This window comes from Halyomorpha halys, unplaced genomic scaffold (genome assembly GCF_000696795.3).
Source record: "Halyomorpha halys isolate HHAL.00 unplaced genomic scaffold, Hhal_1.1 Scaffold315.1, whole genome shotgun sequence".
Classification (NCBI taxonomy): Eukaryota; Metazoa; Arthropoda; class Insecta; order Hemiptera; family Pentatomidae; genus Halyomorpha; species Halyomorpha halys.
In genome coordinates this window covers 556,459-570,927 of record NW_027105587.1, presented here as the reverse complement: position 1 = coordinate 570,927, position 14,469 = coordinate 556,459, and the positions used below count along the sequence as shown (strand labels likewise).

Below are 14,469 nucleotides of genomic sequence, written 5' to 3'. Positions count from 1 at the left end.
TTTTATTCAAAAAATTTATTAAATTTATTAGAATTTTTTAAAATATAATCTTATCTGGGAAAATACTTGATACTTTTTCGGATGCTTAAGTTAAAATTGTGGATGGAATTTGATGAAATTAACCACCACTGTTTCCCAATAGTCCAGGTGTAGTAGCAATGAATTATTCTCCTATAGAATATAACTTACGAGGTATTCTTATTCGCTAAAAAAAATTAAACTGAGTCTTGTAGGGTCCTGGAATGTGTTCCTTATATCCAATTTATATATTTTAAACATTTTAAAAACAACTATACATATCTATAATATTTTGTGGGACCATAGCTTTAATACCTTTATAACTGGTTATTCCTTATGACCGGTGTTGTTATAAACAATTTGTTCTGTTTATATTATGGTATCATTATATAAGCTAACCTATGGAATTTCTTATTCTGGATTTGCTTTACCCTTACATGGGTTAATCCATACCCTATTCAAACAAGGTGGTCTGATTATGATATTTTTCTGTTTAGTGGGCATGCAAGGTAAGGCAATGGCCTTAACACCATTCCACCAGGATACCTATTGAAATTGTAAGTAGGTTCGAAAGAATATTTATATGGTTACTACCTACTGGAATACCAATGTCATCTGCATATCCCTGTGTATAAAAGCGTTCAACATTGAGGGTTGTCTGTGGTGAGTCAACCAAAAATACCAAAGAATGGAAAATCGCACATCTCCCTATGGATTTCTGCCTCAAAACTACCCACTGTAGGACTTGTCTTAGTTTTGGTTTGAGCATCCTCTCCCCTATTATGTCAGTTATCCATCTGGGCCGTGTTTCATAATAAAGTACAAACTAATACTATTAATCTTGTAGTTTGTATTTGGTACAATTACACTGACTTATATAATTCTGCCAGATAATGTTTTACTTTCAAACTCATGTAATATCACTGATAGTCGTCCCCATCATTAGTGCTTGTACTTTATAGTTTGTGTACTTATATTTATGGACTAATGCTATTGGTTTTCATTATGAAACAGGCCCTTGGAGACTATTGATTCTGTATTCCTAATCCTTTAAGCACTGTTTTGTGTAACTTTATAGAATTTGTCTGCTTGGTATGCTAATTGATGTTTATAAATTATAATTGTTGTCAGCATCTAACATATATATATCTCTGATGTATTTGTCAATTTTTTCTCTCTTCATTAGAAATTATTTGAAACATTAGTCTTATAGCTTTTAGGGTTATAATGTTTATATGCTCCGAGGATATCGAGGTATAGGCTTGATCCGCTGCTAATAGGAGGCTTGCTCCTCTACAATACTGGTCCATTGCTCAGTGACTGTCCAATATGCAGGAATAGAGCATCGGCTGTTCCAGTCCTCTTTCTATTATCCAGTCGAAATTGCTAAATGTGCCAATGGACTCTCTCCTCATAACAAACTGACATCACAGAGTAAAGCTCCTAAAAAAAAAGAGATTTTGTCTCCTGCTTTGACGAGGTCTACTTTGTGGATATGGATGGATCCTCAAGATATGCGGATATTGTTGCTTTTCCTAAGAAGGGGATGTCAGCAATCATTCTAGATCCCACTGTAAGAGATGAAAATAATGATCTTGACCAGGCAAATAAAGTGGAAAGGGAAGAGAAGGAAATTTACGATAAATACATCCCTTTCCTTAGGGAAAAGTTTCATGAGGGCTTTGGAAATTCAACATGGAGAGGCCTCTGTTTCGGAGCCCGTGGAATGATACCTAGCACAACTAAGAGTTTCATGGAGGAACTCAGGGTGGATATCTAGAACCTGGCAAAGATAACAGAAAATATAATACTTGACTCCCTGGAAATCATCCACCATCACATGCGAAAGTTACATTGGGTTGGAAGAGAAAATATGAAAAAAAAAAAAGGATTAAAAAAAAAAAATTGAGAAAGTATAGAAAGAAAAAAAAAATTAAGAGATAAAAAATCAATGCAATGGAACAAAAAAAGTCATATACTATTATTACATATTGTTTACTTGTTATGCCTATATGTTGTAAAATTTAAAAAAAAATTGTCTAATTAGATTTCAATAAATATGCTGTGTAGCTAGCATTCCCATTGAAGTTGGGCAGCACAACTTAGTTTTTTTTAAATAAAGTTTTTCTCTCTCCTCTAGTTTTCATAAATAACTAACTTTAGATATTCTTCAACTTGTGGGTAAATAACTAGATATTATGGTTACCTCTTAGAACATGTTAGATATGTTCTAATTACTGGTAGATTAACAGTTAGAACTACTAAGTTAAAATGGTTAAATAACAGTTAGAAAAATTCTAAGGCCAGAAATTTTCTTACTGTGCAAGCTAATTTGAATGATGTTTAAGAGTCGATTGCCTATTCTATCCTGCCTATGGTAAAGATCCACTTCTGTTAGCTAAGTGTAATTGGTTATTTTACTAACAGAACATAGCCAGTGAAATAAAAATTTACCTAAATCCCTTGAGTGCCCATCTCAGTATCAGTAAATTTTTCACATACTATTAGTGTCCGGTAAACATTGCAATTTGTTTGGATTTTTCAATTGGTATTTTTTCAATATTCAGAATGTAGCCAGAATTTTATTAACCTTAAGACAGAACTTTCTAATCCTGCCTTTTTGTTTTCCTGACAGAGTTACTCCAAGCGTTCTTTAATATTGTCATATGTAACTTTATATTTATAACTATATATTTTAGTTAGTCTTTAAAATGGTACCTTTGATATTAAACTTTTCTATTATTATGGAGTGTTGTATAAAAAATCCAATTTCTTTTTAAATAATAGATAGCCTGTACCTTCCTAAATTAAATATCATTTTAATAAAATTAAATGAATTAATCAAATAAGAATATTGAAGTCAAATATTTTCAGAAACATGTGTGGTGGCAATATGTTCCATGTTTTTAAATTTCAGATTTTTTTTTGTTAGTAATAAGTAAGTAAACCTAGGCCCTATTTCATAAAATAGCCTATTAGTAGCATTTCATGAATTCAAATATACAATTTACAAAGCACTAGTATTTTTCAATGGGGGCCGCTATTAATGATATATCTGAGTTAAAAAGTACATATCAGTGAAATTATACCAAGTAAAATTTATAAAACTATTAGTATTATTTTCAAGTGGAATGTGCCTGGAAGATCAAAGGTGGAGTCCCACATGGTTTATACATGTAAAAATAATGTTGGTTCAATGAAATTTTATAATGATCTTATTTCTAATTTTAATCACTGAATCTTCCTTCAGATTATTATTTTCATATTATGATTTATTCTGTTTAGCTGTTCAGCATGAAAGAAAACCAATATCTGTTAAAAAAGAATTTCCAAGTCAGAGTAGTCAGTATAATCTCGGTACTATTACCAATAATGCTGTTAAACTTTTAATGAAAAGGGAGATTGGAGATGCATATTCCATGAATTTCCAAAATGCAGGATCTGCCAATTTTAATATTCCCAGTTCATTTCCGTACAACATTTATTCAGGTAATTATATCACCTCATAACTATGATTTCACTTATTATATCGTTGGTTACAAGTGAAATACACATAAGTCAAAAATTGAAGTTTTGACTATAAAAACAAAGTTTTTCTAATGTTATGGAAATAGTAATTTTAATTTTTATTATCAGACTTTTATGATATTAATAAATTCTTTGTAGTTCAATCTTTATAACATTTTAGACTTGAAAAACCAAATAACCCAAAGCTAGAAAATTTGTACTTGGATGTGTTTCATTTGGAAGCCGACGATCTATCACCTTGTAATTATGATAAGTTTAATCCTAAGACTAAAATACTTAGGAATACTTGTTTTTCATCTGATGATTTGTTTATTCTTTATAACTGATATTTTAAATAGAATTAATGAACTTAATGTATAAATTTTATTATAAATTCAATTTTCAGTTATTCATTCATAAATGTCACCAAAACATATCAATTTGATTTCAGTAAACTTATTCCTATACTTATTAGCATGAAAGGAATCACATCCCATAGTCAGGATTTCATTGAAATGTTAGTTTAAAAAAAGTTAGATTAGGAACTGTTTAAAAATAAATTGTCTTAAGTGCAATACGTTTGTGAAGCATTAATTTTAGTTTATTTTTTTATTTTTCCTAGATTTTAATGGCTATTAGTTTATTTATGTTATTTGTTGCATTTTATTTATTTTTAAATTAAGTTTTTTTTTGTTATTAGTTATTTATTTATTTTATTAATAATAATACAGATGGTGATAGCAACAAACATGAATCTACCAACACTATTTCAACTTATGATGACACCAATTATGATGAATCATCAGATAGTGATATTGTTGAACCACTTTGTGCAGTCCGAGACAGTAAAGTAATGATAAATAATACCATGGAGATAGTCACAAAACTGGTACTATTTGGAATATATTCATTACTTCTAAAATAAATCAAAGAAATATAGTTATTAGTTTGGAGTATTTTAACAATTATAGCCAACTCCCGATTATCTGCAAAATTATTATACTTGATCTGGCTCATCCAGAGTAATTTAAATGAAAAAAAAAGTATATGTACTTACAGGAATGGTAAAAGAAACAAAATCTTGGGTTGTTTTGTCTTTGAGAAGTACTAAAGTAGATTATAAAACTCGAAGAAGAGTGAAAATCCACTATAGAATCACAAATAAGTTAAGAAGATGCACAAATTTGTGGACATTTCCCATTATGTGTTACTGGCTAACAAAATGACAAGATCAAATTCAAATTAAAATAAATTTTAGTTTTTGCAAATTTTGTTTTGTGGAAATTAAAACAAGTTTGTTCATTTTCAAAAATTATAATTATTTTTGTATTTGCATATTCGTATTAAACAATTTTTTACTTGTTCTTATTGTTAATCACTTTGTAGATTTCGTTACATACTTGTAAAATAAATGTATTTTTACTGGTTCTAACCTTTTTTTTTTTTTTTTTTTGGGTTATCTGCAAATATCAGTCATATTTGATTCATTGATGATTCACAGCAATCATACCTCTCAATTCCACCAATAATCGGGAGCTGACATAGCTTTATTGTATTGTATGTTTGATATACACTCACAATCATCTACTATCTGTTAGTTGTTAATAATTACCTCCTGAGTCTGAATAAAACAGTAATCATGTTAAGTTTGTCTCCCTTTTTTTGAGGGTTCATGTACACTGGGAAGAGATGGTGCTGTTGATGTCAGTCATAGATAGATATGGTTAATTTTTTTTTTATGTTTAGCATTAAAAGAAAATGATTGTAAAAACTGATTCCAAATCCATGAATGTTACTATGTCATAAAATGTAATTTTTTGCATCATATTTTACCAAGCGGGCTCAAAATTTCAGCTTTTAAGATTATTGTAGACTGCTAAAATATAAACAAAACACAAATTTAACTACAAAACAAGAAAAAACATGAAATTTTAATTTTTTTAAAAACGATTATCTGGTTTCAAAAATATTGTAAAATTAATTAGAAACCATTATAAGGTCTTTCAGAGTCTTTTAACCTTTTAAAGGCTCCAGCTGCATATAAACTGGTAGTGAGATGTCCTTGCCCCCAGTGCTCCAGCCACCGCATATATTTGGGCTGTGTTTAGAGTTGGAAAATCGAATAATGTATTAATATACTGATTTTTTAAATGATATCTTGACGATCACTATATTTTACAATTATATTATTTTATTCACCAGTTTATTATTTTTTTATCTGATTTTTAATTAAATAAATTTTTATCTTTGAGGTAGAATATTAGGTTATGGGTTAAAAAATTCTTAAATATAAATTTTTATAGCAATCATAAAATAAAATATTTTTCTCTAAATTTGTGCCTTATCAGAATCGAATTTGCCAAAGGATTGACCATCTCTTCTCTAAATGCCATGTTTCCTTACTCCAACCTACCCATTACTTCATATCTTCAACATTTTTGTTAACTACAGTTTAATTTTCTTGTTTCAACTGTTGATATAGTTATATTATTTTAATATTTAATATAAGTTTTATATGAGGATCAGTGAGCTGTAAAGGTATTAAAACGAGGTGTTATTTCATATCACAATCGTGAATATTTGTTAAAAGATTGTGAAACTTCTTCAAAAAAGAGCAATATTTTTTCTTATTTTACTCAACAAAGAAAAATCTATTCGTATATAATATCCTTTAAATCTGTACTGGGTGAAGGCAGAAAACAATAATATCAAAAGTTATGTAAAATATTTTTTTTTTTTTTTATCGTGGCTCCTGTGGCACATTTGCAAGAACCAACCCTTAGACACATGCATAGAATTTTTGACCTAGTATCAACAAAATAAGTTTCAACGAAATCAGTGATCCAATATCAGTAGTTTTCCCTTGTTTGACAAAAATATCACTGCTCAATAAAGCAGTATGTTACCTTACTTTGTTTTTTATTCCTGACAGTAATTATCTTTGATGCTATTAAAATCACAATTTATCTGATTCTTCGTAAACACTTATCTAGGAAGCTTTTTGTTTTTGTTGGTCAAAATGTTGAAAAAATAACTAAAACAAGATAATGATTTTCTTTTATCAAATGCTTGATTAAAGTTCTTATCCTCATCAACAATTACTTCAACGTGTGCTTTTTATCATTTTTTTTTTTACAATTATGTTCATGATATTGGTTTATTTTCAATTGTATAATTGAAAATGAACCAATTATACAATTGGTTGTATAATTGGTTATACTATAACCATTATACAAATGGTATAATATAACCATTATATAATACCATATATATATATATATATATATATATATATATATATATATATATATATAAGTCTAAAATCAAAGAAATATTTCTTAAAAGTATTATTTTTTTAGGGTATGAATGGAAATTTTTCAAATTCTGATGATGAAGAACAAGAAAATCTTCAATATGATGGAAGGTTGCTTGAAGACAATATTTGTAATTTTCATATTCAAAGCCCTTCCCCTACCCCTACTTATATCGACGTCCATTATATATATGAAAGTGCTTCGCGATTATTATTTCTTTCTGTTCATTGGATTAGGAATTTACCTGTTTTTCAGATTTTTAAGTAAGTAATAATAACATTGTTTATTTTTATGCTTAATAGTAAGTAGTCAATTTTAAATCTTCATTTTTTTTTTAACTAAGTAGCTAAGATATATTTTTAGAGTGTATATTAAATATGTCTTATATATACATATGCAGTTTTCCCCCTGTTAGTAACTTAAATTTCAGTTTTAAGTAATTTTCACAATACTCAGTAAATTTGATTAAAAAGATTAAGTATGTCAAATTTTATTTTGTTCATTTGTTATTAATATAACCATAATTCTGAATTTTCCTCAATAACCATCTTTAATGTTCAATGTGTATTTATGTTACAATCACATGAAATGAAGCACTGTTAAATTATTTCTACACTCATTAGTTATATTAAACATTATTAATACTAATACCAATAAGAGAAATGAAGAAAAACAGAAACTAAACTATAAATTAAGTATTGGAAGATTATTAGTTGATCATATGGAATTAATGAAGGAAGATGATCTGGGTAGTGGTTTAAAAAAGGTGCTCAAAATAGTAAAAAAAAAACATTTAGTATACACCAATGTTACCCCAATTTACAGGGGTTCATCTGGGCTAAAAAATGAAATATTAAAAACTAAAAAAGTATTGTAAACGAGGGTGGGAATATAAGATGTCAGTAAATATATTGTAAACTATGGTGGAACTATAAGATGTAAAACATTGTGAAAATAGTAAAAATTAAAAGGAAATAGAAATTAGATGAACAGAATAAATTATAAATAATAAATTGATTAATAAATAATAAGAATAAAAAGTACAGGTTGAGTAATACTGAATAACACAATAGATACAAATCTAAAAGAAGAAAATAAGGTAAGGGTATGGTGAGAATGTACAATAAATTAGGGAGGGAAAAAAAGAAAATATGAGTAAATCAGAACTACTAACCTATCATCTAGCAAATAAACAAATAAGGTTGAAGAGATGTAAGTAAGACAGCAGAGTGGGGAAATACGTTACAAATGACTGTTAGAAACTGTTTATATGATGGTAAGATAAAGATATATATGAATATCAAATTATAGTTAGGTTTTGTAATCATAAATGTCGGAATTGTAGGAAGCTATTATAAAACATACAAGAAAAAAAAAGAAGAAAGTATGTAAAACAAATGATGTATGATAATAAGGTAATAATAGTATCAGTAATTATTAATACAGAAAACTTAATTACAACGTGAAATAACACGATAAAAGAAGAATTACAATTTACTCAAAAATAGTATATCTGTGAGGATCATATGTAACTTTATATTTTATTTTGGGAATAATAATTTTTTTTTTTAAATTTTTTATAGTATCTCCTATTCCTACCATAGTTATCAATATCAATATATTTCATGTCTTCTTATAGTTCTACCCTATTTAAAAATATTTTTTAGTTTTTTAGCCTGATGAAATCCTTCTTTGTGGGAGGAACCAGTAGTGTATAAAAAATAGTTTTTGTACTATTTTGAGCTAATTTTTTGACTGCCACCTGAACCATACACCTTCAATAAATTAAATAGTACTTTTTTATGATACTGGAACATAATTAAAAATATTTGATACAATTAAAAATAAGTTTTTCTTATTTAACAACTTACACTTACCACCTTACTGTGAGTTGAAATTAATCCTTTCATTAATTGGTAAGTGAAAGTGAAGACTAACTATTGTCACAATCATTGAAACTCAAAAATGTTTATTTATAAATTTAGTTTGTGTATGCGTTTTTTGTCACTCTCCATTACCTTTTAAGATTTTATATGTTTAATATTAATTTTTCTAACATTGTTAGCTTTCCAAAAGGTTCTTATTACTACAGTATATCTTATTACTGTGATCATTTGCAGAACTTTGTTTTCAATCCAGGAAAAGTTTTACATTTTTTATCCTATAGTTTATAAAGTTTTCATAATTTATATTTATCCAGTTTTTATTATTACTCTAACTAAGAAGTGGTTAATTATTTAAAATAAACAAACTTTAAGGTTTTATAGAGAAAGCTATCTTGTAAATTCGGCATCTAAGCCCCTGTTAGACTATTCTAATGAGTACAAGACCTAACAGATGTCAAAGACTATCGAACTGTACGGTTATATGACAGTTTATTCAATCCTTAAAGCTGTTTTTGAGAAAATTAGAAGAAATAAAAAATTAAATCAATGGTAGAAAGTGACAATTCCAGGAGTTGATTCAAGTGAAAACATTGCTCTACTATCCATGGCATCTACTTAACTAATAAAGTAACTAAACTGACTACAGACAGACACACAGAGACAATTTTTGAGACTTTGTTATTTGGACCTTAAAACATAAATTTTCATTCAAAATTCAGATTCAAATTTTTCCACGGGTGCAAACCCTATCCTTACTGTATATTTCATATGTAGGTACGTAAAAATAAAAACTAAATAACTTGGAGATATTAGTTTAAAATTGTTGTTTGGTTAGGATATATATTAATTAGAAAATAAGTCAAAAATTATAACTTATTTTGCTTATTCTCTGTATTAAAAGCCATTTAACATTTATCATGAATAGTTAGTTTTGAGATAAATATAATATATTGATAAATCTACCAGAGGAGATCATAACACACAAAAAAAGGCCATCCTTCCCCTCCGGACCTGCCCCGCTAAGACCCCCGGGGTGCAACGGTCCTATATAACTTTTGAAATATTACCTTAAAATGGGAAGAGGAGACTTTAAGTAATCAAGCAATATTAAAAAAGCGCCTGAAATTGAAAAACGGCATGATAGAGGTTTTAATTTTCTTGACTAAAAATTCCCAAATAATCTATCAATGAAAGGCATAGTCAACTCAGAAAAAGAAAAAGGAACTCACATAGTTGACTATCAGCTACCTCTTTCAGTGTCTACCCCTATACACTTCATGAGTTTATTTATTAATTTATACATAATTTAGGTTAATTTATTTACCGTTATAATTTTTATGAAGACTAACAATTGCTACTTATATATGTTTGCGTATCAATATGGTACATATTATACATTAATAGTAATATTATATATTTATATTTTTAAATTGCTTTTATGAACTTAATATCAATATTTCTTTCTATATCCTAAAAGAAAAAAAGTTAAAATAAATATAGTATATAGCTGTTTACTGTTTCGATGTTATGGGTAATGGTTGCAATAGATTATTTATTTTCAACTTAATTAGATTTTAGTTAACTCTAAAAATATTTTTTTTTAGTACTGAAACACAAATTTCATTGGTTAGAAGTTGTTGGAGTGAACTTTTTGCATTGGGACTATCTCAGTGTGCACAAACACTGGCTTTTCCTTCTATAGTTTTGTCAATTATAAATCACTTACAGAACTCAGTAGCGCATCAGAAGATATCAGCTAGAAGAGTTAAAGCAGTATGTTTTTTAAAGTTTTTTTTAAGTTAGCATGTGAAGTATATTATCAAAATAATAATAATTGTTTACTGCATTATAAATCTAAAATAATGGAATATTAGTCATATTCCTTAAAACATTAATTTAAAAACAATAGTATTTTTTCATAATTTAAGGGAGATTGAGATGATGATGGAAATAATGTAAATTCTTCCCATTTAAATTTTAAAGTTTTGTTTTTCATTAAAGTAAATTTCTTTCATATTCAAACTTAATTGACTTATTTACTTTCAAATAAGGACTTAAAGATAGGTACATATATCTCCAGCTTACTATTTTTCAATTAACAAGAGAGGTATGTGTAACCTCTAAATAAAGGCAAAATTTTATTTTTTTATAGCTTTATCCTAATATTTTAAAATTAAAATCCTAGTATTTAATCTGTCAGTCCATTCAATTTAGACTCTTTTCTTTAATTTTATTTAACTTTCTTCATTAGAGTTGTAAGTTATTTAATAAATTATTATTTTTAGGTAACTGAGCACTTATGTATTCTTCAAGACTATGTTAATTCTATGTCAACATTAAATGTGGATGATCAAGAATATGGTTATCTAAAACTTATCGCTTTATTCAGCCCAGGTAATATTTTTTATAATATGTTTTGCTTAATGGAAATAATAAATATTATTTCTGCTTGTGCTGCTGCTCCTTGTTTTAGATCATTTATCACTTTTTAAAAATAATTATCTGTATATTTATATTGGTAAAAAGTCTCTTCTCTGGAAAAGAATAGCTATTAGAGTAAAACAAAATTTTCTATATTACAGAACCCATGCCTTTGGTATATTTGATGCTAGATTATAATGGTATAATACAGGATTGTAGAGAAATTATCCATTTCTAACACTCTAATATCACTTAGTATTAAAACTAAAGAACATTAAACATATTATTAAAATTATTAATTACTTGAATTAATAATTTTTAATTGAAATTTAACATACATAGTTATAGAAACTAATAATCCTGGGATGGCATGCAGAGACAGCCACCTCAATTGTATTTAAGTGATCCTTGCTTATGCAGTAGTAATCTTATCTTATCACAGCGGCCTCACCTTAATGCTGTGAGGTTCCCATTTCAACTCCACTCGAATGGTTCTATTCCCTAACTTAGTGCTATGAGTAGCAAGTACAGGTTGTTTTCAGCGGTGTTCCCTCGAGGTACCGGGCAGTGTTCTTCCTGCGAAGAGACTTACATAATTTAGTTGTTGACCACCTGAAGCCTGTAATAATGGAGTATTCAAAGCATAATGAGATATTTCAATTTATCAATCGTGACAGTTTATAACAGTGTTGAAGACCACTTTATGAAGGCGTATCATGTGTTTTCTCCATCAGGTTCTTGGTTAGATCAATGTTTTCATTGGCATAACATTGTCTTATAATTTTATTTCTTATTAGAATATATCATGAAATATAACCCACTTCATTAGAAATTCCAGAATCACTTGCACTAGAAAATGTTAGGGGAGGATGAATATGAATTCAACCCAATTGTGCCTCACCGAGTTAGTCTTTAAATAGCGGTTTTCTAAGGGAGTGTTAGTCAAATCTTAAACATTCTGTATATAGTAAATAATACTCATAAATGTTGAACTACATTATAATTTCTATAATGGTTCTGTATTGGTTCATATTACCTATTTTTAGGTTAGATATAAAGATAGGTAATATTTTTTGCTTCTTTGTGTATATATGGTGTTCCTCAAGGAAATGTTAGTAATTAAAGGGACTAATGTACCAAAAATGTGGTTCAGTGTCCCCTACCACACCTTCCTATCTCAATCCATTGTAGAGATATGATTTTGTTAAGAGTTTTCAAGGAAATCACGTTTTTCTCCCCATTAAATCCAAATTTTTCTATTGTAACTGATGATTTATCAACTTTAGTCATCATTTTCGGGATATATAATGAATTTTTTATAAGATAGCAACCAATTTGTAGGAAAATATCTTTTTATTAGGCAACGGTTGCAGTCAAAGCAAATTAAACAAATAGAGATTAATAATTTCCAGAAATACTTGGTAGCATCTCTCATAATAAATTTTCAAGGTAAGATTTTGGAGTTTTCATAGAAGATACTTAATTTTATCAGTATTCCTACAGTATATCCAACTTTGTAAAGCTTGTTTAATTTATAAAAGATATTGAGGTTAGGAAGATTTTATATCTAGGTTTCCCCACCTCCTCTAGGTCTCCCATATATTTTTCAATTTAATCAACTTGCCGGAAGGGCCTCTTCATATCAATGATTTTATCATTTTCTCAAAAGTGGCTCTAAAGGTTTTGGTTGTAAGGTCATGTCAATGAAAAATTATTAATATCAGATAGGTCTTATCCTCATTGAATTAATTTGATAGCTTAAATGTCTTAAATTAAATTTTTAAGTACCTTAAATTTTCTTTGTTTTGGTCTTTGGGTAGTAGTTATAAATAATGGAAAAAAATAACTATTAAAAATTTACTCAAGGGGAGAATAAATGTTCTGATATGTAAAGGGTTGTTATTGTCGTCAGATTTTACTTTTACTTACGTATGTATGAAATATGTAGTAAAGCAGGGGTGGCCAACACTCAGCACGTGGCCCACGGGATTTATCACACTATTACAAAATATATTTATTTTATTATGACCAAACTAGGTGAAAACCAATATATTAAAAAATACATTATTTGTGCTTCATTATATTCAAAAATTAACTGTCAAAATTATAAGAAAAAATTAAATTTGATTTTAAAATAATATTCCTTGTTTTATGTATGAGTTTAGAGTAAGAACTCTTTAGATAAATAATAATAACTTATTATATCTCAAAAAAAATATATATAGTTAGTAAAAATCTAATGTGGGGATATATAATTTCATATGTGGCCCACAGAGTTGTAATGCACTTTTAAAGTGGCCCACAGAGTTATACTACATTTCCAAAGTGGCCCATAAGATCATTTGGGTTGGCTACTATTATAGTAAGGGGAAGTATTGTCATCCTGAATAATTAAGAAACAGCTGTTTTAAAATGAACAAGAATTTTGTCTCAAAGTAGGGTAAGTGAAAGTTGTCTGACCCGCACACCAGTTTTTTATTCAATATATTAAAGTGGAAAAATATATAGGTAATATAAATAACTAATCAGATCTATATTTTAATTTTTTTTTTTTTTTTACTGGTTTAATATCAAACAAATAAAAAAAAAAAATTAGAAAGATTATACAAACTGCTTCAATCTTTTTTTTTTAGTTTTCAATTCTTGATGCCTAGCTATTTTCCAAAAAAATCATTAACCCTTTTATCTTAACTGTTTTGTTTTTCTGTCTTATGAACTGACTAGCAAGACAAATGGAAATATGTGAGCGTCTGGCCCACAAGACCGAAACTGAACTTCTGTATCCCAAGCGTAATATAATTTTTCTTGTTTATAGTTCACATCTGCTTTTATCTATTCTTGACCAAAATACTGATGTATGCATGTTTGTTTATTTATTAATCTTTTTATAGACCACTCTTCTTTTCATCTCCGGAGATTAATGAGTGAGATGCAGGATAAAGCATTGCAAGAATTGCGTGACCATATTGGAGATAGTCGATCAGAAAGATTTGCACGTTTACTCCTGAGACTTCCTCCACTACGTTCATTAAGTAGACATGTCATAGAACAAATATTTTTTCCAGGATTAGGAGATCAATGTGATATTGATAGCATTATTCCTTTTATATTGAAAATGAGTAGCATTGATTTTATTACAACTGAACAAGGTTTGTTGTATACTTTTTTATCTCAACTGTGAATATTTTTATATATTTTCAAATGAAACTTATATGAGCTTACTATTTCTTTTTTCAGGTTCTTTTCCAAATAGAGCAATGTTTTTTATTAAATCAGAAGGCAGAAGTGATGATGTTAGTTGAAATTGTATTTGAAGAGAAAGA

General features: G+C 28.0%; 1 protein-coding gene across 2 annotated transcripts in view; it reads left to right on the top strand.

Moving 5' to 3' along the window:
* Positions 1 to 14,469, top strand: part of Hr78 (Hormone-receptor-like in 78) — a 20,995-nt gene extending 6,526 nt beyond the window's left edge. Inside the window, exons 4-11 of one of the 2 annotated variants that reach the window (XM_014421364.3) lie at positions 3,304 to 3,507; positions 4,257 to 4,414; positions 6,885 to 7,102; positions 10,330 to 10,498; positions 11,011 to 11,119; positions 13,871 to 13,936; positions 14,038 to 14,295; positions 14,384 to 14,469. In XM_014421364.3, the coding sequence (XP_014276850.1) occupies positions 3,304 to 3,507; positions 4,257 to 4,414; positions 6,885 to 7,102; positions 10,330 to 10,498; positions 11,011 to 11,119; positions 13,871 to 13,936; positions 14,038 to 14,295; positions 14,384 to 14,448 (1,247 nt within the window). In that variant the 3' untranslated portion in view covers positions 14,449 to 14,469. The remainder of the gene's footprint in view (positions 1 to 3,303; positions 3,508 to 4,256; positions 4,415 to 6,884; positions 7,103 to 10,329; positions 10,499 to 11,010; positions 11,120 to 13,870; positions 13,937 to 14,037; positions 14,296 to 14,383) is intronic. The other variant, XM_014421365.3, reaches the window with a different exon arrangement.